The 25022-nt window shown below is 46.0% G+C and overlaps 1 protein-coding gene across 7 annotated transcripts in view; it reads right to left on the bottom strand.

The window, feature by feature from the left end:
* Positions 1–8058: 8058 nt before the first annotated feature.
* ZNF185 (zinc finger protein 185 with LIM domain) overlaps positions 8059–25022 on the bottom strand; it is a 58787-nt gene continuing 41823 nt past the window's right edge. For all 7 annotated transcript variants that reach the window (XM_070784681.1, XM_070784686.1, XM_070784683.1 and 4 more), the window contains 7 exons: positions 23119–23313; positions 20615–20725; positions 19524–19604; positions 17450–17521; positions 16328–16430; positions 11535–11633; positions 8059–10607 (listed from right to left, as the gene is read on the bottom strand). In XM_070784681.1, the coding sequence (XP_070640782.1) occupies positions 11535–11633; positions 16328–16430; positions 17450–17521; positions 19524–19604; positions 20615–20725; positions 23119–23313 (661 nt within the window). In that variant the 3' untranslated portion in view covers positions 8059–10607. The remainder of the gene's footprint in view (positions 10608–11534; positions 11634–16327; positions 16431–17449; positions 17522–19523; positions 19605–20614; positions 20726–23118; positions 23314–25022) is intronic.

Here is a 25022-nt window from a genome sequence, read left to right as displayed (position 1 = left end):
AAACTTGGCAGGCAACCCCACCCCTCCTGCTTTTTGCCAGGGTTACAGAGGCCTCTTCCGCCTCACAGCTGTTCACCACGCTGGTTAGGGATCCAGTGGCAGTGCAGATGCTAGAATTCTACCCATGGGCAGCACCAGACCTGCCCTCCAGCACTGTGCACAGGCAGTTCCTGGTGCTGGGGCGGTGGACACTGCTTCACTGGATCTGTTCCAGGCAAGGCCGAGGTTCTGCCTCACAAGACCCTGCTCAGGCTGTGCCAATTCTGAGTCTACAGAAGTGCTCACAAGCACTCTGGTACAGGGGTACAAGAAACTGCTCAACTGGTATTCAGCACTAGTGCAGTTAAGATTATTACTGCAGTGTACGTGCTTAGTCGTGTCCGACTCTTGCGACCCCATGGACCATAGCCCATCAGGCTCCTCTGCCTATGGGAGTTTTCAAGCAAGGATACTGGAGTGGGTTGCCATTTCCTCCTCCAGGGAGTCTTCCCAACCAATGGATTGAACCCGCGTCTGCTTGCATCTCTGGCAGATTCTTTACCGGCTAAGCCATTGGGAAGCCCTCAATTATTATTACTCCGCCCTCAATTCCAGCCCTCTTTTAAACCTTAATCTGCCTGAAATGCAGGAGACCTGGGTTCGATCCCTGGGTTGGGAAGATCCTCTGGAGAAGAGAACGGCTACCCACTCCAGAATTCTGGCCTGGAGAATTCCATGGACTGTATAGTCCATGGGGTCGCAAAGAGTCAGACACAACTGAGCGACTTGCAGTCCCTCTGCTGCTGCTACTGATGCTAAATCACTTCAGTTGTGTTCGACTCTGTGCGACCCCATAGACGGCAGCCCACCAGGCTCCCCCATCCCTGGGATTTTCCAGGCGAACACTGGAGGGGGTTGCCATTTCCTTCTCAAATACACAAAGTGAAAAGTGAAAGTTAAGTCACTCAGTCGTGTCTGACTCTTAGCAACCCCATGGACTACAGCCTACCAGGTTCCTCCATCCATGGGACTCTCCAGGCCAGAGTACTACAGTCCCTCACTGGCTCCTAAACCTTGCCCCCGCTGTCAAGTCCCACCTCCACCAAAGCGCAACTGGCCTTAAGGCCCACCCCTGATGCCAAGCCTCCCTGCACGTTTGACCCAGGTAGCCACCAAGCCCCACCCTGTCCAAGTCCCACCTCCAATGAAGTCCTACCCCCAACTGAGCTCAGCCCCTGATGCCAATCCCCACCCCATGGAAGTTCAATCTTTGCCCCCACAAAGCCCCACCCCTTCTTGTGACCCAACCCCCATTCAAGTCCCATCCCTAAGGAAGCCTTGCCACTACGTAAGCCTGATCCCTGCCCCCACTCAAGCCATGTCCCCACCTCTTCCCAAGCACAATGCCTGTCCTAAGCTCCGACCTCACTCAAATCCAACTACTGTCCCAAAGCCTCTGCCTTCATTTCACTGTGGTCCCCACCCTCACCTAGGCCCACCTTCCTAAATCCCTCCACCCCTTTACACACTCTCTACCTGAAACACCCCTCATTCCAGAGCAGGAATACGTCTGATCAGTGGAAGTTGGTAGAGGCCAGGAGAGAAAGCGCTGAAGCCACTTCCCCTCCAGGGTAAGGCCCAGAGCTACCAGTCCTGACCACAATGGCTGTAAGCAGGGTTAGGCATGCAAGAGGTTTCCTTGCAATTCCGAAGCTGGTCACAATGTCTGGAAATGGCACGGTACTGGTGCATGCCAGGCCTGATAAACGGCATGGTCCTGGTGCATCAGGCCTGATATAGTGGGATCCCACTTCCAGGGGATCTTGATAAAAATGCAAGTTCTGATTCAGGAGGACTGGAGTGGGACTGAGATTCTGTGTTTCTCCTTTCTAGAAAGCTGGGTGGTTACTGAGCAAGATACTTGCAGAATCCCCTCTAAGTGTAGGTATTTCCTATGTCTGAGAAGGGGAACACAGACCTAAATATGCCTGACTTCACTAGGAAGTACTATTGAAAAGCCTGTTAAATCAATCTCCTTCCCATGCCAAGAAAAAGTGGTTACCTGCTGGTGTCAGAAAGTCACAGACCCCCAAGTGGAACATTTTACCTGAGGGATCTCATAACACAAGTCCACTGTGGCTCTGTGAAGCCCCCACTCAGCCACATGGCATTACAGGTATGATAGGTGTCACAAAAGGTGATACCATGGGAAGAGGTGTTCTGATTGCCATCCTAGAAAACAGTGGAGGTTAAGAAACATGTCTGAAAACATATTACATTATATTGGTTTCAAGTTTATAACATAAAGGTATTTGTATATGTTGCAAAATTATCACTATGATAAGTCTAGTTAACATTTATCAATGCACATAGTTTTTTTTTCTTTCAATGAGAATTTTTAAAAATCTACCCTCTCAGCAACTTTGAAAAATACACAGTACATTACAGTTTTATTGACTATAGTCTCCATGTTGTACATTACATGCCTAGGACTTATTTATCTTACATTTATGTTTATGTGTGTGTATGTGTATATAATATGTCCTACCCTGATGGTATTACCGAATTAGATTATGAAAGCCCTTCAAGAAGCTCCGTTATGATTGGTTTAGAGATAAAGTGCTTTTTATGAATTGAACACTCTTAAAGTTCTCAGAAATTAATGAAAGTGAATTTACTCTCACACAACTTTATTTTAGCAGTAATTATGTTTTATATATATTATGTCAGCCTTAAAGATAGTTTACAAGATCTTTTGCTAACTTAAAACTTGACACTTAAACTAAAATAACTATACAAGATGTGCTTCATTAAGTACACTAAAGCCTTTGACTGTATGCTGCTGCTGCTAAGTCGCTTCCATCGTGTCCGACTCTATATGACCCCCATAGACGGCTGCCCACCAGGCTCCTCCGTCCATGGGATTTTCCAGGCAAGAGTACTGGAGTGGGGTGTATGGATCACAACAAATTGTGGAAAATTCTTCAGGTGATGGGAATGGCAAACTACCTTACCTGCCTCCTGAGAAACCTGTATGCAGGTCAAGAAGCAATAGTTAGAACCGGACATGGAATAACGGACTGGTTCCAAATTAGAAAAGAAATATGTCATGGCTGTATACTGTCACCCCGATTATTTAACTTATATGCAGAATACATCATGCAAAATGCCAGGATGGATGAATCACAAGTTGGAATCAAGATTACCAGGAAAAATATCAATAACCTTAGGTATGCAGATGACACCACTCAAATAGCAGAAAGTGAATAGAGCTTAAAGGGCCTCTTGTTGAAGGTGAAAGAGGAGAGTGAAAAAGCTGGCTTAAAATTCAGCATTCAAAAAACTAAGATCATGGCATCCAGTACCATCACTTCATGGCAAATAGAAGGGGAAAAAATAGAAACCATGATTTTATTTTCTTGGGCTCCAAAATCATTGTGGATGGTGAGTGCAGCCATGAAATTAAAAGATGTTTGTTCTTTGGAAGGAAAGCTATGATAAACCTAGACAGCATATTAAAAAGCAGAGATATTGCTTTGCTGACAGAGGTCCATATAGTCAAATCTATGGTTTTTCTGATCTTCCCTGTAGCTCAAACCGTAAAGAATCTGCCTGCAACACAGGAAACCTGGGCTCGATTCCTGGATTGGAAAGATCCTCTGGAGAAGGGAATGACAATCCACGCCAGTATTCTTGCCTGGAGAATCCCATAGACAGAGGATCCCGGCAGGCTACAGCCTGTGGGATCACAAAGAGACAGACACAACTGAGTGACTAACACTATTACTACTATGGTTTTTCCTGTAGTCATGTACGGATGTGAGAGCTGGACCATAAAGAAGGCTGAGCACCAAATAATTGATTCTTTCAAACTGTGGTGTGGAGAAGCCTCTTGAGAGTCCTTTGCACTGCAAGATAAAACCAGTCAATCCTAAAGGAAATCAACCCTGAATATTCATTGGAAGGACTGATGCTGAAGCTTCAATACTTTGGCCACCTGATGCAAAGGGCCAACTGATTGGAAAGGACCGTTATGCTGGGAAAGATTGAGGGCAGTAGAAGAAGGGGGCAACAGAGGATAAGATGGTTGGATGGCATCACCAACTCAATAGACATGAGTTTGAGCAAACTCTGGGGGATAGTGAAGGACAGGGCAGTCTGGCATGCTGCAGTTCATGGGGTTACAAAGAGTCAGACACAACCTAGGACTGAACAACAACAAACAGTGTAGTGTTATCAATCATAATTCTAGTTATCTTTTTAAATGTTGCACGCCACAGAAACAACCAAATTTCCTTGTCAGTTGCATTATTTTTGTGTTGAACTCTCATCAGATCTTTAACTATGGCATTTTAAATCTTTTCTCTTGCACTTATGCTTCCCCAAAAGCGCTTGCAATCACCTACAGGCCACAATGCTTTATCTTCAATAAAAAGGGACTGTCTCAGACCCTCAGGTAAAGGACTTTGCCAAATGTTCTGAGGCACAAGTTTCTGATGTCATTACTTAAATAACTTTGAAATCCTATTACTGCAGTGAGCCAGAGTTTCCAGAACTCTAGGGTATAAGCTGATAGATTATGAGACTGCTAACCCGAGACTGAGCAGAATGAGAATTAATTACATAGGACTTAATGAACTGATTAAGGAAGATTATGGGTTTTGTTTGGAACATTGCTGTTGCTTTCATGCTCTATATTCTGGATACAAGAAATGCTTTCTCATTTATCTTAAGCTATCTGTAACTCTTAATAATATAGTAGGCACCCAGAGGAGCAGGTCAGCAGACAGGAGTTCCTGGGCAGTGGGGGATGGGATGAGGAGGGAACACAGGGAGCACTCATGAGTGAAGCTGTGTTCAGAGGATGTTCAGAGAAAAAAGAATCCTGCAGATGTCATTAGATAATAGGCCTGGCACACAAGGTGCTTCTTGGGCTACAGCACTGTGCAGAAGGTGTTCAGTGTGTACAGTGAGGAAGGCCTGGTGTGGGGATTTTTCATGGGACAGATGGCATGGTGCAGAAGCCACTCACAGGCAGGGTATACAGTGCAGAGGAAGGCTGGGTGGAGACAGCATTAACAGGGTAGCCCATCAGAAAAGCAGTGCCACTCTTTCCTAAGCAGGAAGGGTTGAGAACAGGAAATCAGTGGCTTTCACAACCAGTAGAAGGTTGGAGCAGTGAAGGGGAGGGAGACTGCTGCTGATACACTAGGAAAAAGCCCCCAGTGATTTCAGCTGCAGGCAGGACTGTCATGGATGATTCTCAGGAGGTTTCCCAGAAGTCACTGGGAAAGAAACCAGGTATAACCTCTTTCTGAGACTCCTTAGTGCCCAGTGCTGCTGCTGGAGAATAAGGGCTTCTTCTTCTCTCAAAGTACTCTAGTAGCTGGATAATCAAACCTGGAGGTGCTTTGATGAGGGATTATAGAACACGTAGTTCCAAGGACTATCCCATATATTGAGTAGAAAATGTACAAAGGGGCAGAGATGTGGCCTAGCTGCTAACAGCCAATCCAGCACAGTCCAACTCTTTGACCACTCATCATCCATAATACTCTTCTCTCCATGATTTTCTTCCAAATGATAACAGTAGCAATACCATGCTTCTGCTTAGCATGATGCAACCATTCCTCATACAGGTGAATGCACTTCTGTCTTCTCCAGGAAGGCGGGATGGCAAAAGTCCCATTAGATACACTCTCATTCTCTGGGGGATGTCTGTTCCTTCTCTAGTTCTGCCATAATTACACTTTGATATACTGTACTATATAGGTTAAATTATATTTAAGTATCACCCACACAATTCAAACACAGCATTTGGAAATGGGAGGAATAAAAAATAATGGGCATGAGATTCAACAATATAATAACAAAGCAAGACAAAGTATGTGTAGCTTCTATAGTTGTTATTTGGGCAACTGGCCATGAGGTCATACTCAGTATTTATAACTTCCTTTTTCCACTAGCACTTCAGTTCCCTATGACCTCATCTAGATGATTGTGGTTGTTTATGTGGTGGTAATATACAAATCTTTATTCCTAACCAATCTGATCCCTTACTGGTCCTGCCTGCATGAGTCATTATAGTCATCCATTACATTATATTATTGGATATGGGAACACTACGAGACACTTTCATATTTTTCTCCTAGGTTCCAAATATTGTCCTTCTTGCCTCCATGGTGTAGTAGTAACTCCATTCCCCCTCAATAATCAGGAGCAGTCATCCAGCGGGTAAAATAACACCTGTCTTTTTGATTCATTGCCAAGAGGGGCCCCAAATGACCGGGTGGCAATCTCAATTTTGAATTCAATATAACCACTGTTGGGTCCCCGGTGGAAGATTTCCTCCACTGGGAAATTCATGGGGAAAAAATATTGTGCAGAAAAACAGGACAAGAGGAATGTGTTGTGTGGAAATTCACAGGTGGACTACCTTCATAAGTAGAGTCCCCCAGAGGACCCCATGTGGGATGTATCAGTTGGGGAAGGAAGAATAGCAAAGGCTGAGTATGGGGATAAAGTGGCTTGCTAGGAACCTGCTCTGCTGAGTCATTTTTCAAAATAACACTACCCTATTTGGGCGGAGTTGGGGGTGATTGTGTCACTTACTATCACCAATAGAGTCCTAGAAATATCTGGTTAGGAGCTATTGTTATAGTTCTTTTCCTTTGAATTGGTAAAGCATCTTCTTCATTTCCCAGTGGTACTCATGTAGCAAAGATGGTGGCTGAGGTTGCGGTGAGAATGTAGCTACAAGGATACTAGTTCAATATCTACTGAATACTGGATCCCAATGTCCCTACTCAGTAGTGGAGGGATTTCTCTGTCATGTCTTCTATCTTTGAGCTGATTTCCTAATCAACCCTTTTTGGCCCCAGGTGGGATCAAGACATAGATGGCATGTAAATTATATTTTCGGGTACAAAACTTGGAAGCATGGACCACCTGATATGCAGAATAGCTGTTCAACAGGATTCTGACAGCCTTGGCCACTGGCCCTAATGAACAAGACGAAAAGTCTTTCCTGTTGGTACACATCTGGAGGAATGGGTTGGGATGTGTGGTTGAGGGGGCACCTTTGAGGAGGGTGTTTGAGAGATGTCTATTCAGAATTACTGCCAGAGTTGATGGGAACAGAGGTGTTTAAATTGGAAGAGTTGACAGAGGAAGAATCCAATAAGCATATTTATGTATTTTAGGGGCTAGCATACAAGAGAGGGACTATAGATATCAGTGGATGATAGTTAAAGGAAACAGGTTATAACTCAACTGAGGAATGCATTTCCAGAGACAGAATGGGCTTGTAAGGGACTGTGCTCCTGGTGATTGCAAGTACTCAATAAGGATGAAGCAGCCACCTATCAGCAATGAAAGGATGGGCCCAAAAGAATAAAACATTACTCATTAAGATCTGACAGGTCTAAAAAAAAAAAAAAATCTGACAGGTCTATTGAATAGGAAGGAACTCCAAAAGGGAGGGGGGATATATGTATATGTATAGCTGATTCACTTTGCTGTACAGCACAAACTAACACAACACTGTAAAGCAACTGCTGCTGCTGCTGCTGCTAAGTCGCTTCAGTCATGTCTGACTCTGTGTGACCCCATAGACGGCAGCCCACCAGGCTCCCCCATCCCTGGGATTCTCCAGGCAAGAACACTGGAGTGGGTTGCCATTTCCTTCTCCAATGCATGAAAGTGAAAAGTGAAAGTGAAGTCGCTCAGTCGTGTCCGACTCCTAGCGGCCCCATGGACTGCAGCCTACCAGGCTCCTCTGTCCATGGGATTTTCCAGGCAAGAGTACTGGAGTGGGGTGCCATCGCCTTCTCCTACATTCCAATAAAATTAAATTTTTTAAAAAGAGATCTGACAGGTCTAGAATTGCACACCTCCAGTGCATGTATAGTTTCTAGATAATGCTGGGTTGTTTTTTTTTTTTTTTTTGCTCTTTATATTTGATACTTCTTAAAAGTATTTATTTGATTTTGTAAAGAGAATGGCTTCAAGTAATAGGAGAAAATTAATCACACAGCCCAATGCACCAAGTTATTACACTTAAAAAAGGAAACCTTAACATTTACACATGAAGTATCTCACCATTTATTATGTTTGTGTACATTACCGTGAGTCAAGCAAGTATGATTAAAAATTCTAGGCAACTAAAAACAAGGCAAGTGTAATACAACCACTTTTTTCCATGTCTGAAGAATTTTGAGCCATTTTAACCATGAAAGAGATTTTTTCAGATTGAAATCAGTATCTTGCACATTGGTTCTAAAACTCCCTTAAAGGCATAGTGTATCTTGAAGGTGGGGAAGCCAGCCTATCTTGGACCTCTTTCCCTTTCACTAATTCATTCAGCACCTATGTGTCAATCCCCACCATGTGCCAAGTCCCTGGCTGAGAGCTAGTCTTGAGGAAAACCAGCTCATATTTTGTGTCAGTACATGGCATGCTGTGCCAATGTTCCCCTCCAGAGCAAATCTGATGCACATCAAGGCAAATAAATTGAATGCTCTTCTCTGATCATTTTGCAAGAACAAGTCCACCATCCAATGTGCACAGGGCTCATAAACTGGACAGAAATAGAGAGACATTTTCTAATTAAATCATGAGAAGGGGTGGTCCCAAAATGGTGGAAGAATAGGACAGGGAGACCACTTTCTCCCCCACAGGCTCATCAAAAAAAAAAAAAAAAAAGATTATTTGAATGTGGAGAAACATCCACAAAACAACTTCTGAACACCAGCGGAGGACACCAGACAACCCAATCTCTTTGAAATAAAGAGAAAAGGCCATTAAAAAAAGGCCAATCATTAAAAATGATTTAATCAGAAAAACTGTCAGTTTGTCCTTTTCCGGAACTTACACAGTGAAAGTGAAAGTCGCTCAGTCTCATTCTACTCTTTGTGACCCCATGGACTACACAGTCCATGGAATTCTCTAGGCCAGAATACTGGAGTGGGTAGCCTTTCCCTTGTCCAGGGGATCTTCCTAACCCAGGGATCAAACTCAGGGCCTCCCGCATTGCAGGCAGATTCTTTACCAGCTGAGCCATAGGGGAAGCCCAAGAATATTGGTGTGTGACCTATCCCTTCTCCAGTGGATCTTCCTGACCCAGGAATCAAATGGTTCTCCTGCATTGCAGGCATATTTTTTACCAACTGAGCCACCAGGGAAGCCCAATTTACACAGTAATCCTGGTCCCAAAGGTGGAGGAGCCCAGTTGCATGGGCCTACATCTGTCCAGCAGGCCAACAGGAGTCCCTGTTCCAAGTTCCTGGGGTCTTGGTAGTTGCTGTTAGCTTGGGACAGAGTCTGGACTGGAAAATGGGATGTCACTGAGGGCCTTGTGCTCAGATCAGTGAGCCCACTGGAGCTTCCCCTGGGTCGACAAGCTCTTCTTTGGGAAGATCTGTGAGTCAAATCTCTTCCCAGCTAAGATTATTGCAGTTCAGAAGTGTTTTCATGGAAAAGGTGGGTGAGTGGGGCCAGCTTGGCTCTTCTTGTATTTTACCCAGGATGCCCAGAGGAGGAGTACAATTTCCCACCTGCCTCTCTTTGTAAAAGTGTGCCTCAGGGAAGGTCTGAGGGGGGCAGGTTCCCCAGGAGGACTAGGTAACCTCCACACAGGCTCAGGACTATGGCTACAGTTACTGGAGAGACACAGCAATGGTTCTGACCACTTATCTTAGCCTCAATATCCTCATTTGCAAACTGGGGAGAAGAATACCCTCTTCACAAGATTAGAACGGGGATTAATGCCATCGCTCTGTTATAATGCCTGCTATGTAGTAAGGCCTCAAGAACGCTAGCTGATTTCCCCCCTTCATAATCTTGCTGGAGTCTATACACTCTAAGACCTACTTTAGGGGATCTTTGTGTAAAGTTTAGGCGTTGGAAACTGAGATCAAAGGTATTAATCAGCTATCAAAATTCAGACACAGATGTCCATTTGGTCAGTAGGCTCTTCAGAATTACATCATAGAGAATTTAAACCTAATGTGTAAACTTTCTAATACATGCCCACATACTTACGGGGAAGAACTCAGCTATACTGAAAGGTAGGTAGGAGGAGGTAACTAAAATCTGCTATGTAACTCAATTCGAAGCAACGAACTAGTTGCAAAAGGATATGGAAAGTTCAAAAACTATATATGGCAAATAGACAAGCTAAACATTAGCCTATGTCGATCCCTAGCATTCAGTGTATGCAATTTACCCACCAGGGATCGTCAACATTCTTTAACCTGGCCTCTAAGAAGCTTCAGGGGGGTCTCCTTCTGCTTTAAAGTCCCAAAGGCACACTTAGGCCACCTAAACTCATCAGGAAGCTGACCGGTCTTAGGGAAGTCAAAACAGAATTATGGTTCAACACTCTTTGCTTGAACCTGAAGTAAGATCATGGATGGGAAGTACTTTTTCAGCTATAAAAAAGGTACACACAAAGGGATTATCATAAGATCATCAAGATACGCTACTGGATGTAAGAAAGTTCAACTTAAGAAGGGCAAAAACATGAACAAATCAAAAGCATGAGGAAGGAAGTGAGGGAAGAAGAGCCAGCAACTTGGGGCAACTGGGGATAGTCAAACTTGTCCAGGAGTCATCACTTTCTTCTCAGCCTGCAGGAAGTAAAAGAAAATAGAAGTATCCATGAGATTGGAAACACACACCCAATCCAATGAGCAGTCAGAGGATCTTGGGGAGGGTGACTGCTCCAGGCATGGGAAGTAATAGTCCAGATCAATGTGTCTTCTGGAGAAAAGGCAGAACAGGCTCATAGGTGGTGGAGGGCCTGGTTGCTACCCATTCCCATTGCCTTCAAGAGAGATACTCTGTCCTGTGCTTCTAGTTGAATAGGTGCTAAGGAGGAGGGGCTGCCAGGATCACCAGTCCCCATGAAGCTCAGACATTGGGGTCAATTCCACTGGTTTTTAGCAGGCAAACCTGTGTTCAAGCAGAGTTGACAATGTGGACCAGAAGATTCCCAAGCACCAGGACAGCACCATCACTTCCCACACATGCTCACTTATCCTGGCCTTTACCTGCTGCTGGTCCCCAGCTAAATATCCTGTTTTATTGAATATCTTGGCTGTTGAGTCCTGATCTGATGCTATCTGAGCAATGGTGGAGGCAGCCCAGGGGACTGTATCAGAGAAGCTGAATCTGAAGTCCTGGGTTGAGGTCCTGGTTGTACCATCTACAAGCTAAGTGCTTCTCCATGTCCTTTTCCTTTAGGTCTTTACTTCCTTGTCCCTAGATGGGCCAATAACCTAGCAGGGAAGCTAGGGGGCTTAGGTGAGGTGCTGCATGGAAGGTGCTCCTTGAGAGGAAGACAGTGGCTTCTGCAGCTTGGAAATGTCCATGGGAAAGGTCTTAATCTGTACCACCTAAGACTTCAAAGTGTCACAGGGCATAGGGACACAAGGACTCAGGCACCCTGAACATAAAGGCTAGGAGAAATAGCAGTACCTCAGGTCAAGACTCAGGGAGACACTAGGGCACATTTCTTCCCCCTAGTAAATTTCCTGCTGCTTGGCAACACCCACCTAGAACAGCTTCTCATAGCATTTCTCACAGTGGATGGTATCACGGTGAATGAAGATCTGATCCAGAAGCTCACCCATTGGTTTACTGCAAATCCCACACTGAAAGAGAAAACAAGCTAGAGGTCAACATACAAGTGCAACAATCTAAATGAGTGGAGTGGGAAGGCACCAAGCTGATGTCACATCCTGGACTTTGAAGCAGACAATTTAAAAATGGCATAAACAGAGACAAATCCCAAACAAAAACAAAAGCAACAGTAAAACAGTAAAACAAAAACAAAAACTAACAGGCAGAATGATCACACGGTCGTTAGGAGCCCAGGTTTCAGAATTGGGCCTGAGTTTGAGCCCTAAATCGACTGCTCCTTAGCTGGCTGAGCTTGGGTGAGTTACTGAGGCTCTCTTTCCTCATCTATTGGACAGCTTCAATTGTGATGTTGAAAGTGAAAGGAAGGTGATATGAAGGCGCAGTGAGAGGGAAGGTGATTTCAGCAGTCCAGCCCCTCTGGCCTGCCTCTCCAGCCAACTTCTAAAGGATGAAATGGCTATCCATCTGCTGCAGCCCCTCCTGTTCTGAGAGGTTAGAGCAGAGGGGCCTGCAGACAGTCTCAAATAAGAGGAGACCAAAAATGACCCCATATATCTGGGGCTCCAGCTATCTCCAGGCACACCCTGGACAAGCCTTCTGCTTCCAGCTGAATGTAGTGGAGATCAGCTGCTAGGATCCCTAAGTCCCTCTGCTTATTCTCACCTAGCACCTCTCTGACATCTTTCTTCTTCTACTTTTCAGTTCCTGTCTCCTGGCCACTTTTTCACTGTAAATTAATGAGCCCTCTGTCATTTTAGTTACTGTAGGCCAGAGCTTGAACCTCAACTTAGCCAACTAGTGGTGGTGATGCATTTAGAGGATAACCTCTGCAAACAGAAAAAAAAAAAAAAATCAACAACCCCAGCTTGCAACGTGCCTCACGCTGTGGAGAACAAGGAGTCTAAAAGGCTGTTATGATGCTGTGGACATTAAGTGTCCTCTCTTTATTCCTAAACGTAGCAATACAAACTAGTGTTTTAAAATGTTATGCCAATCTAACAGAGGTAAGATAAACCTCTGATAAAGGACAGTGACAGATGAATTTATACAGATGAACCTGAGCAGTGGAATGGCATTTCCTGGGAGGCCATAGAGTACAGCTCGGACAACATTCACTCTGATTTTGGAGCCAGGATTTTGACCCTCAGTTCTGAGCAGCTCTGTGATCTTGTGAAAGTGATATCCTTTCCACCTCTGTGCTCGTGGTCCCCAGGAGTGGGTCTCAGGCACCCTGCCCACATTCTAAGAATTTTCCAAGAATACCAGGTCTCACTGTTTTGCCACAATTCTAAGTTTCCCTGCCCTGTGTGCGACCCAGTCAGGCAAGTTTAAAATTCCTGCTACTGTGGGCCTCCTCCTCCCATGCCTTTCAGCCTCCTGCTGGCCTCTTCATTCGTATTCCCTCTGCACACATGATGGATACCTGTTCAGCCACCTGGAAAATACCCCTGGACACGTCTTCATCTCTGACTCCAGACCCACCTCCCTCACAAAGCCTTCCCTGGATGCCCACCCACTCCAACTGTACCTTTCCTCTAACACTGGGCTCTGTGGCACCAAATGTGCCAAGAGTTGCTTAAGTAATTCTGCTGTGTTTAACAGGGGTGCTCTGTGATTAAGGTATATAAATAAAAGTTGAAAAAATACTCTGGGATTTTTTATTTAACATTCTTTCCCTCTGTTAGTCAAGTTCTAATTATATAATATGGTATTATTAACTACAGACACTGTGCTGTGTAGATCTCTAGAACTAACCCATCTTGCGAACCTGACAGTCTATCCTTTGACCATCACCTCCCTGTTTCACCTCCTCCCCAAGCTCCTAGCAACCACTGTTCTACTCTCTTCTAAGGATTTTGCTATTTTAGATTCCTCGTATAAGTGGTACTAAGAAGTGTTTGCCCTTCTCTGTCTGGCTTACTTTGCTTAGCACAATGTCCTACAGTTTCATCCATGTTGCTGCAAATGACAGGACTTCCTTCTGTCTGTAAAGGCTGGATCATATCCCATCTTAATGTATATACCACATTTTCTTATCCATCAGTCACTGCATATTTAGATTGCTTCCATGTTTTGACTATTGTCGAAAATGCTGCAGTGAACAGACAGTTCAGAGACTGCTTTGAGATCCTGATTTCAATTCCTTTGTGTATATACATAGACGTGGGATTGCTGGATCATAGCATAGCCCTATTTCTAATATTATGCTTGACTTGGTGTTAGGATAATGCTGGATTCATAAAATGAGTTTGGAAGTGTTCTTTCTTCTATTTTTGGGAGAGTTTTAAAGAATTGGTATTATTTTTTTCTTTAAATATTTATTAGAATTGCCTGTGAAGACCTGGCCCTGAGTTTTTCTTTCTTGAGAGGTGCTTGGTTACTGATTTAATCAATTTATTATTGGTCTCTCCAAGCTTTCAATTTCTTCTTGGTTCCATCTTAGTATGTTTCTAGGAATGCATCCATTTCTTCCCAGTTATCCAATTTATTGGTATTTAATTGTTGATAACTGTTTCTAATAACCTTTCACTTAAGTCCAGGAATCATGAAAACAGACTGGTCTTTGCCAAACCACATGTCACAGTCTCTGTCTGCACCTCTACTCTTGAGTCAACTCTGCATCTGCGCAGACAGAAGAGCTTCCAACACCTAGCATTTTGTTCCTTTCCTCCAATGTTCTGGGCCCCTTTCTACCTCAGCCGCTGCTCTGGCCAGACTCTCTGTGGACCAGCAGCCTCAGTATTGTCTGGACTTCTTAGACAAACCAATTCTCAGGTCCCACCCAGATGTACTGAGTTAGAAACCTTGCTGGGGCCCAACACTCTGTCTTAAGAAGCCCTTCAGGGGATAGTGAAGTATGAGTCACATGCTCCAGTGTGAGAACTGCTGCTCTAGAACTCATCACAACCAATAAGTCATTCACCCATCTCCTTGACTTCCATGTCCTCCAACTCACTCAGATAGTCTCTGCCATTGGCTTACTGTTATTGTTCCCTTGAGCACAGACTAAACCATGCCAACTCACCTGGCATAGCCTCTGCCCCAGTAAATGCTAGTGTCCCTGTTTCACCTCTGTGACTGATTGTGGCTAGGGAACAACACACTACATGCTAACTGGTCTCCAAAGGATTGCACAAGTCCTCCCCTCAAGCAGGCTCTGCAGAGCCCATCCACCCTCCTTGTCTCTGAGACAATTTTCAAATCCTCCCCTTTCTTCTCAAGTGTCCAGCACTCCTCCCCACCCCTCAAAGGTGATCCTTTCATCATTCACTGAGAAAAACAGAGGCAACTAGTGAAGAAGTTCCTCATTCTTCCACCCACCAACCTGGGAACCTCTCCATAATAATGACCCACAGATTCAGCCTTTTCTGTCCCTGCCATGTGTTAACTGGTGCCCATCTTTCTCTCCTCCAGATGTACATCAGGATCACCATCAGCATCCATGTCTCCTGCATCATCAGTGTCTGCTTGTGACTCTTACCACTCCCATCAGCATAAACCCGTGCCTGGCACCTCTGCCCCACTGTCCACTTGCACTGCTCTCTTATAAAGCCAACCCATCAGGAGAGTGTTTCAGAGTGACTCTGTCCATTCCCACATGAACCCACTCCAGTCAGGCTTCTATCCCCATCACTCCACCAAAACTGTTTCAACTGAGGTCATCAACGATCACCATGCTGCAAAATTCAAGGGCAGTCCTCAGGCTTCATCCCATTCAATCTTTCAGCGCCACTGACACTGTGACCACTGGACTTTCTGTAGAAACTGTGTCACTTGGGGCATTATATTCTGTGTGACTTCTCATCCTCCTCTGTAGACCCCCTCCTCTTCCCAACCTCTAAACGCTAGAAAGACACAAGGGCTCAGTGTCAGCCCCCATCCCCACCTACACACACCCTAGATGATTTCATCAGCCCTGGCCTTTCCCTGGAACACAAACACACATATCCATATGACCACAGGTGCTCCCTATATAGCTCTCCCTGAAATTTCACTCATCTACACCTCCCCTTTGCTCAAACCTGCTCCCCTCCAGTATTTCCCTTCTCAGTAAAAGCCAGCACTATCCTTTCAGGTAACAGCTGGGCCCCAAACTTTAGAGTATCCTTTGACTCCTCTCATTTTTTCACACCCCACAAACTGCCAGCTCTATTTTCAAACAGTATCCCCAATCCAGCCACCATCTTGACATCTGCCATGCCAACTCCCTAATCAAGTGACTGTTTTGTTTTCTCTAGCTTCAGTCAGACATTGTGTTTCTACCACCCAAACCCTCTAGTAGGTTCCAGCTTCATTTAGAATGAAATCTAAAGTCTCTCTGTGTCCTCCAACACCTACATGATCCAGTTCTTCGGCATCCTTGTGACTTTATCTCCTACCACTAATCTCTTACTCATGCTATTCAGGCCATGTGAGCTAAAATACTCCATGCTCCTGCCCCCAAGGCCTTTGCACTTGCTGGTCCTCTGTTGGGAATAGTCTTTCCCCATAAGACTGATTTTGTTTCCCTCACAGTATTCAGCACATAGAATTGCCAACATTCATTAAATCCTTTAGACTTGAGAGCTCACTCAGCTCCCACTTCTGCAAAGCCCCAGAGATGGAGCATGAGCATTCAGAATCAAGCCTTCTCCATACTCTCTGAACCCAAAAGGAATCCCCAGCTCTGGATGATGTTCTCGGCAACACCACCCCTCTTCCTTACCTTAAAGCAATAGTCATGGCAGCAGATGCCGAGGTGTTCTAAGGTGATCTTTGGACAGTCTCGGATCTCCCGGTTGCAGTAAGTACAGATCCCGCCACTTGTTCTGGAAAATGAAAAAGAAGAATCCACAGTCAGGCTGGTATGCAAACTACTGATGTGATGCAGCCAGACTCTGTGCTTTGATGCAGGCAGCCTGACATCTTTACCTGTGGTGTGCAGCTGGCCATGTCTAGCCTTGGGCCACGCTGGACCTCAGCCCATTGTAGACCCTCACACTGTTTCCAGAAACCAGTCACATATCTTCACCCTACTCTCTATCATACACGTGGACACTGCAATGTGATTCTTATTCCAGGCAGCTTGCTTCTCCCTGTCCCCCTACCAAACATATCTGCATGGTGGGCTGTTCCCCTCTAGAACGGGAAGACCCATGTCTTCTCCTACAGGAGACACGTCCTTGTATGCCCTACCCGGCTCCCTGTCTTGACGACCCTTCTGTTCATGCCTGGGACCACTGGGTCCTGCCTGGAATATCACAGGGACAGCAAGGACCCAAGGACTATCATGATGTCGGTGTGGCTGTGGAGCCTGCTGGGACCTAATACTGGAGTCCTAGATACCGACTTGTAGATTGAGTATCTCCCCAGTTCCAGGATTTCTGCCTTTGTTCCTGGAGTCACCCCTGCTTTTCCCCCTCAGACAGAACTTGCTGAACGTCCCTGCCTGTCCTGCTGCTGGCCCAGGGCTCAGTTTCTTGACACTGTTGCTAAAGACTCCTGCCCTCGTCACAGCTCTGTTCCTCGCTCGTATTTTACCACCACCAGTTCCAGCTCACAGTTAGAAGGCAGAGCAGTCAGGGCCCTGGGGTTCGTCCTAGCTCTGTCACTGATTCACTGTGTTTGCCTTCTGGTCTTAGCTGGATTCAAAGGCTTTGGTTGCCACAAGTGTGACACCTAGATGAGGGACGCATGCCCTGTGCTGTGTGGTGTGACACATCATATCTGGAAATGGATCAGAAGTAGCAAAGCAGTAGACAAAAGCAAATGGACTTAATGGCTACATCTCCCTCAGCTGCTTCTCATCTGTAGACCTGTGTGCTCCCTGGTAACACAGCAGACTTACCTCTCAAAGTATGGAGTACCATCATATGGGAGTTTCTCCTCCATGTTGCATGAGTCCTCATTGCTGCCAATGCTGCAGGGAGTGTTATGGGAGAGAGGAGGGCAAAAAATGGGAGGCAGATCACTACTGCAGTCATTAGTGGAGAATGCTTTTCTGATTAACCCTGTGGCCACAAGCTGAGACGTGACTGCCTGACTTGCCATCGTCTGTTATGCTAAATGGTAGGGGAAGCTTTAAACTTGGTGCCACCAAGGCATAATTCTTGCAGAGAAGATCCCTTGCCTTGGGGACAAAGAAGACCTGCCATGATGAGGAAGATGACAAGTGTGTGGCTAGGATTCTGGAGGCTGTGCATACCAGAACTGTCACTTTCACTGACCAGGCGGAAAGGACCATGGCTTTTCTCCTCACATATATACCTGGGTTATAATGTGACAGTCACCAGAAGCCCACTTACAGCAGAAATCAGATACTAAGAATAGGAACAAAAAAGGAAGGAAACATTCCAATATAATACCTGTGCTTGAGTTACAGAGTGTGATTCAGGGTGGCTTTTTTTTTTTTCTTTTTATGTCTTTATTTTTCAATAATATGACTTCTTACATAAAAACTAATGATTAAAAACTATTTCCAAGGAAGGAAAACTAGCTACAAGCTCTAGGACATGCTTTGGTGAAGCTTCCATTCTCATAGGAGCTGTGCGATGACCTCCTGAGGTAAGTGACCTGGCTAAGGTCAAGCTTGCAGTAAAAGGAGTGAACTAGAATTTCATCCCAGGTTTTGATTTCTTTTGAGCACTAAGCTTATTTCTAAACCTCCTGGAATGTAAAGCAAAAGGGGGAAATACATTGAACTACACAATTCTAAGTGTCCAATTAAACAAAGTACTGGTGAGACTGGAAGAAGAAATACCAGATGGACAGTGTTCACAGAGGCAAAGATAGCTCTCTTGAGGGTGCTGGAGGTTTATAACAGCAAACAGTATTTCTCATATTGAAACCTCCCTGAAAAGTCTATAGAGACAGAAAATAGTGGTGGCCAAGGGCTGTGGCTGGTGGTGTGTGTGTCAGGTGGGAGGAGGGGGAGAGTTGCTAATGGGTCTGCAGTTCCCTTTTTGGGTGATAAAAATTTCTGTAATTGGATAGCTTTGATGATCTCACAACATTGTGGATGTACCAAAAATGACTGGGCTGTACACTTTAAAGAGTGAATTTTATGATATATGAATTATATTTCAAAAAAGCTACTGGGGAAAAATCATTCTAAGGAGTTACAAATGAAGAAACTGTGACTCATAAAAGTTGACCATCTTGCCCAAAATGACCTAACAAATAAGGGTTGAGTGTGTACTTGAACTTGATCCCTATGCCCATGCTCATCATTCCATAGAAGCAGTGAAAGCTGGCCTGGAATCTCCAGAGGCCGAATCCTGAAATAAAGCCAGGATGTTCCTTTCTGTTACTAAAATCCTAACCCCAGAAGTGAGGGGATGTGTCATTTTCAAAAATTCCCAGGAGGACACTGTCTCAGTGTGGGTTAGTTTTTAGCTTAGGTGGCACAGAGGTAGACTTCAATACAACATCAGGAAGCAAGCAAAAAGATGAGTGAAAAGTTATGCATGTATCTGTGTGAATACACACAGTCAAATGTGTGTTCAAATGAAGCAAACGGGCATGCTGGAAGGAGCATGGGATCTGAAGAGAGGAGCTCTGAGCTCTGGAAGGATAGAATTAACTAGACGGTTCTTAAGGGCCTCAACAGCTCTATCAAGAGTGATACTCTCAGGATTTCACAAAAAGAATGCTTGTAGTCTACTGAGAAAGATAGGTAGAAATGGATGAGGCTGCAAGTGGAGCATAGGATGAAGTAATGATAAAAGAGGAGCACAAGACATCAAGTTAGGTAGAACAGCTGGAAAGGTATATCATGTCCATGGGCAATTAAATCATCCACCTATATGATAAATGAAGGTACTCGGGCCATGTACTTAGTGAGGTACTGGGGATGCAGGAATGAGAACAACACAGGGCCTGGCAGGAGAAGGCCATGATATGAAAGATCTGGGACTTCTTACCTGCCATAGAATGAAGACAGTGGCTTCCTGGAAGATACCTCACCAGCATTCACATACTCCTTCACAAAGAGAATCCCTTTGCTGTAGAAAAAGCATAACAGAACAGAAATAGGTATACTGGAAGATTTCAGGGGACTGGGCCTGATCTAAAGTAGGGATCCAGGGCAGGGAGAACCCCCATTTAGTGGACTTGGGCTGAAATCAAAGCTCATGGGTATAGCCGGCTGTGTGCAGATTTGAGAATGCTAGAAAGAGGCTCCCTACAGCCAGTGGTGGTACACTACCCTCCTGAGACTTCAATCCAGTAGATTTTCTATCCTCCTCTCTCACCACATTTTGTTTCCCTTTTGTCTGGGACTGAGGTTGCCTATAAGCCTCAATCCTAGATTTTCAAATCTCTACCTGCAATCTAATCTCGCCCTTCTCTCCCTTCTCACCCATGGAGTTCCGGAGGTCAAGAAGTTGCCTCACCCTGGACAAGCCACTGGCATCATTGGAAACAAGGTCTATTTCATGATAGACTCATAATGACCCCAAATTTGGCCCCATTTCCATGCTCTGCACTCCAGCCTGCTGGCTTGATGGCAGTAGAGGCTCCTCTGATCTCTCCTACACACACACACACACACACACACACACACACACCCCTACCTCACTCAGCCTCCTTGCTATGACTCCCTTCCTGAACTCTAACATGGCATGGGGGCCAGGAGCAGAGGTGAGGCAGTAGGTATGTGCCTCTTCTCACAACAGATATCACGAGAGAAAGAGATGACATAGGCCCTGGCCTCAGAGGTATTTCTTTGGCCTTTTCAAGCATGTTCCCCAAGAAACACTAGCAAGGTCAAAAGGATAGCAGAGCCCTAGAAAGTGACACATCAGCTTCTCACTGGGAGACTCCATGCAGGCCTCCACATAGGAGTTTATACTAGGGGAACCTGGGCTACACTCTGTGGCCCCTTGACCAGCAGGCTGCTGGGAATTGCAGTAGGCACTAGAACTAGTGTCAAGGAAGTAGCATGAGACAAAAGCTGAGTCCTTTAGCTCCAGGGAATAGCCCAGAGAACATCTCCCAGATGGTCTCTTCTTACCTGGTTGAGTTGGGCTCCAGTTCACTTGGGGAGCCTGGCATGTGAATAGGATGCTGCTCAGGAGGGGCAGGGCTGGGAACAGAGACCATACAGCTCGAGGGGTTTCTCATCCTGAAACAAGTGGAGGGAGGGGCAAGTACATCAACAATGAGAACTGATGTGTTGCAGAGTCACACAGGGTTATCAGGGGTTAATGCCAAAACTGCCATGTCAAGGAGTTTAAAAGAATGCCAAGGTTTTTTAAACAAACTTTGAAGATCACTGAGCTTCTGTTCTTTGAGGCTCCTGAAATCAATGGGTAGAAGCACTCATTTTGTAAGTCAGAGGCAAGACCCCAGCCTTCAAGCATGTGCCCATAACTACTCCTACAGCCAAGGGCCTTGGCCTGTGATTCACTTGGTTATAGCATAGCTATAGGGCTAGCACAGACTTGACAAACAGCCCCTTCCTGGAATGAGCTCCCTGCCCCCTTCCTCCAGTGAAGTCTCTGGAGAATACAAAGCTGAGGAAGAGAGGGACAAATTAATTTAGGCATCACCAAGGAAGAGATGTGGATGGACCTTATTCTGGAAGTCACCTGCCATAAGAAGAGGAAGAAAACTTATGGGTATAATGGTTTTACTGAATCTCAACCCCTTGGTATAACACACAACCCTTGGCCTGGAATTGGACCTCCTAGCCAGCTCACAAGGTGTTTTTCTGGCCAGGCCATTACTTGCTTTTATTCTGCCCGTTCCTGGATGAGCAGTCCCATACCAAAAGCTGCTGCAGCTGCCTGCCTATTACAGTTCAGGGAATTCTTTTAGGTTCCATCCCTGAGCCTTCCCCATTTGTGCCATCACCTCATGTCAACTCCCTGTCTTAACACTCTCAGCCCAGCTTTATGGGAACATACTACCCTGGGTTAATTCTGGCTTCTCTCCAACATGGTGCCACTCAGATCATGTCTGAGTTTGTGGCTTCATCCACCTGCCCTAGCCTCTGGGATACCACCCCTTTGCCAGAGAATCCAGTGCACAGGACTTCAACTAGTTTAAGAGTGGGGATTGTAGGGAACAATCATGATCTAGCACCTGCCCAGATCCCAAGCCCCATCTTTAGGGATTATGTCATGTGCACCTGACCTCTCTGGTACATTTGCACACAACACAACCTTCTCCTCTGGGAAGCCCTTCCAGGGTACCTGCCTTCTCACCCCAGGCTGGATGAGGTTCCCTGCCTCAATGTGCCCAGTCACCCTGTGCTGGTTCTATATCACTCTAGGACACAGGAATGCACCATGGAGACTGGAGGAGGTGGACTAGCTGGGAGGGGAAGCCCCATGGGAACCTGGAAAGACAGGTGGGGGGATAAAGTACAAAATCAGACAGTGGAAAGAAGACTGAGTACAAGAGGAAGTACAGCATCCATTTCTGACTGAGCAGCTAGCAAGTGTCTGGCATCCACTTATCCACACCCAACACAATAGTTCAGGTGACAAAAGAGCTGCAGCAGCAAGGAGACCTGAAGGATAAGACGAGCCAGTTTATCAAAAATGGAGAGGCTGCAGATATGACACAGTGATTAGCAACACAGACCCTGGGCTGACTGTGTTTTAATCCCTATTAGGCCACTGCCTGGTTGGACGACTACTGGCCAGCTATTCAACCTACTTCTGCCTCAGTTTCTTATCTGTAGAACAGATAATAATAGCACTTCTCCCATATGGTTGGTGTGAGAATTAAGTGAGTACACATAAAGCATCAGAAGGACGCCTGCACATTCTCAGCTCGAAGCAAATGCTAATGGCTATTACTGTGTTGTTACTGCTGTAGTAGTCGGTCATTGGTTCACTGTGTGTTTCATGAGGGTGGGGATAGAGGGCTGGCCATTTTGTTTGCTATCTACAGCTGGCTCACATGGAGTATATAGGCTCTTCTGTCCATGGAATACCCCAGGCAAGAGTACTGGAGTGGGTTGCCATTCCCTTCTCCAGGGGATCTTCCCGACCCAGGGATTGCACCTAAGTTGCCTACACTGCAAGCAGACTTTTTACCGTCTGAGCTACCAGGGAAGTTCATTTGTATATCATTTCCCAAACTTGTGGCCACTCTGGGGAAAGATCTCTGGGGAGCTAAGGAACATGGATATGTTGCCATGCAAGGCCATCCTGGTGGCTATGGCAGTGGAAGAATTTATTCACATTATAACACACTTTCCTCAGAAATCTTCCACCCCCATGAGTGGCAAAGGCACTCTGTACCCCTCTGTCAACTCAGGTCTTCATGCTCCAAACGGCTGTCAGGCTTGGGGTAACAGATTTGATGCTGTGGCTTCAAACTCAAGCCCACAGAGACCTACCCCTGGTATGCTCATTGCTGGTCAGCTTCACAAGGACTCCTAGCCAATCACACCTGCAGAAGGTAACGGGCATGACTAGTGTTAGGATTTGCTTTGGGGTGTGTCCTCTGACAAAACTCCAGTTCAGGCAGGCTAGCAGGAGCCCGGCACAGAGTAGCCCTTACCTGTTGGCTGGGCTGTCCACTTCCAGGCGCTGCTCAGGATTTCCGGGGCTGCTCTGCTCTGAGGTGCTGGGGTCTGTGCACTGCTGGGCGGGTACAGCTGGGTCTCCTTGATCATCTTGCAGGACTCCAGACCTCCCCTGCCATGCCTCTCCCACCTTGGTAACCACATTCTTCTCCTCAAAAACAACCAAGGTGCTGAGGAAGAATGAGTCCTTGGTCATCCACTGCACACCCATATCCCCTCCTGTGACCATAGCAGGCTCCTCTCCTGGGGGTGGGGGGTTGGGGGGCACATAAGAGCCTGGCATGGCCCCCACCTCAGGGAGCATTCATGTTCTCCTCAGGAGGATCCCAGCACCACTGCTCCCCTCCCATCGCAAACACAGTCCCCAAGAACACCTGATGACTTCAGGTCAGTTCAGTCGCTCATTTGTGTCCGACTCTTTGTGACCCCATAGACTGCAGCACACCAAGCTTCCCTGTCCATCACCAACTCCTGGAGCTTACTCAAACTCATGTCCATGAAGTCAGTGATGCCATTCAACCATCTCATCCTCTGTCATCCCCTTCTCCTCCTGCCTTCAATCTTTCCAAGCATCAGGGTCTTTTCCAATGAGTCAGTTTATCTCATCAGGTGGCCAAAGTACTGGAGTTTCAGTTTCAGCATCAGTCCTTCCAATGAACATTCAGGGCTGATTTCCTTTAGGATGAACTGGTTTGATCTCCTTGCAATCCAAGGGACTCTCAAGAGTCTTCTCCAGCACCACAGTTCAAAGCATCAACTCTTCAGCGCTCAACTTTCTGTATAGTCCAACTCTCATATCCATACATGACTACTGGAAATGACTACTGATGACCTCAATGATGTTTTAAAAGACAAAGACCTCTCTTGGCTGGAAACAGTGGCATTTCTGTCCCCTTCGTCCTGTTACCATCGCTCCTTTCTCCAAATTTCCCGTCCCAGTTCACCTGTCCTGCTTAAATAGTCTCAAGCCATCCTGTCTTCTCCCCAGGCTGAGGTGCTCAGAATGCCTGTACACAAAAATCCAGCAGGGCACCAGCTCTCTGGCAAGAGGCTTCTGCCCTCAGCTGCTTTGGCTGGCTGTGTGTGTTAGTAGCTCAGTCATATCTGACTCTTTGCGACACCATGAACTGTAGCCCACCAGGCTTCTCTGTCTATGGAATTCTCCAGGCAAGAATACTGGAGTGGATTGCCATTCCTTTCTCCAGAGGATCTTCCTGACCCATGGATGGAACTGTGGTCTCCTGCATCACAGGCAGATTCTTTACTGTTTGAGCTACAGGGACGTCCTGTTTTGGCTGGCTGGGGGGCGGGGGGCGGGGGTAGGAGGGCAAAGGAGTGGGAAGAGAATCATTGGGGCTCGCTACATTCTCAAACAGACTGATGACCCTGCAATGCGGGGGGAAGGGCCATGAAAACCAAAAGGCTTCTGAGCATGCCCAACAGGTGAGGCTCAACCCATTGGTGATCCTTGCTTGCCATCTGCTGGCTAACATGGGAAAAGCCCAGAATAAGCCCTGCCAAAGCTGAGCACGCCTAGGACAGCCATTTTATTTATTTATAGTCGTATTTCACGACGGACATCGCGGTCAGAGCTCTCAGCTGCAGAAAATGGCGGCTGTTGCAGGCGCACACCTGCCAAACTCCACTGAGCATGAGCCCGAGGCACATGCACAGGCTCAGGCACAGACGTACCATTGTTGCCCGTTTGTTGATCGCAGTTAGGATCTCCTTGTCTTTTTTATTGCCAAGCCGTCACAGTTATTTCTAACGAAGTAATAGCATTTTTATTTTCCCCCCACACATGAAAATTATGGGGTGAGGGTCTGCTTGCAGGTCACAAATTGCTCTCAGGATGTAACTCCGACTGCCCTTCTCATCC

This window comes from Bos indicus, chromosome X, assembly GCF_029378745.1.
Source record: "Bos indicus isolate NIAB-ARS_2022 breed Sahiwal x Tharparkar chromosome X, NIAB-ARS_B.indTharparkar_mat_pri_1.0, whole genome shotgun sequence".
NCBI classification, from domain to species: domain Eukaryota; kingdom Metazoa; phylum Chordata; class Mammalia; order Artiodactyla; family Bovidae; genus Bos; species Bos indicus.
This window is presented reverse-complemented; position numbering and strand designations above follow the sequence as displayed.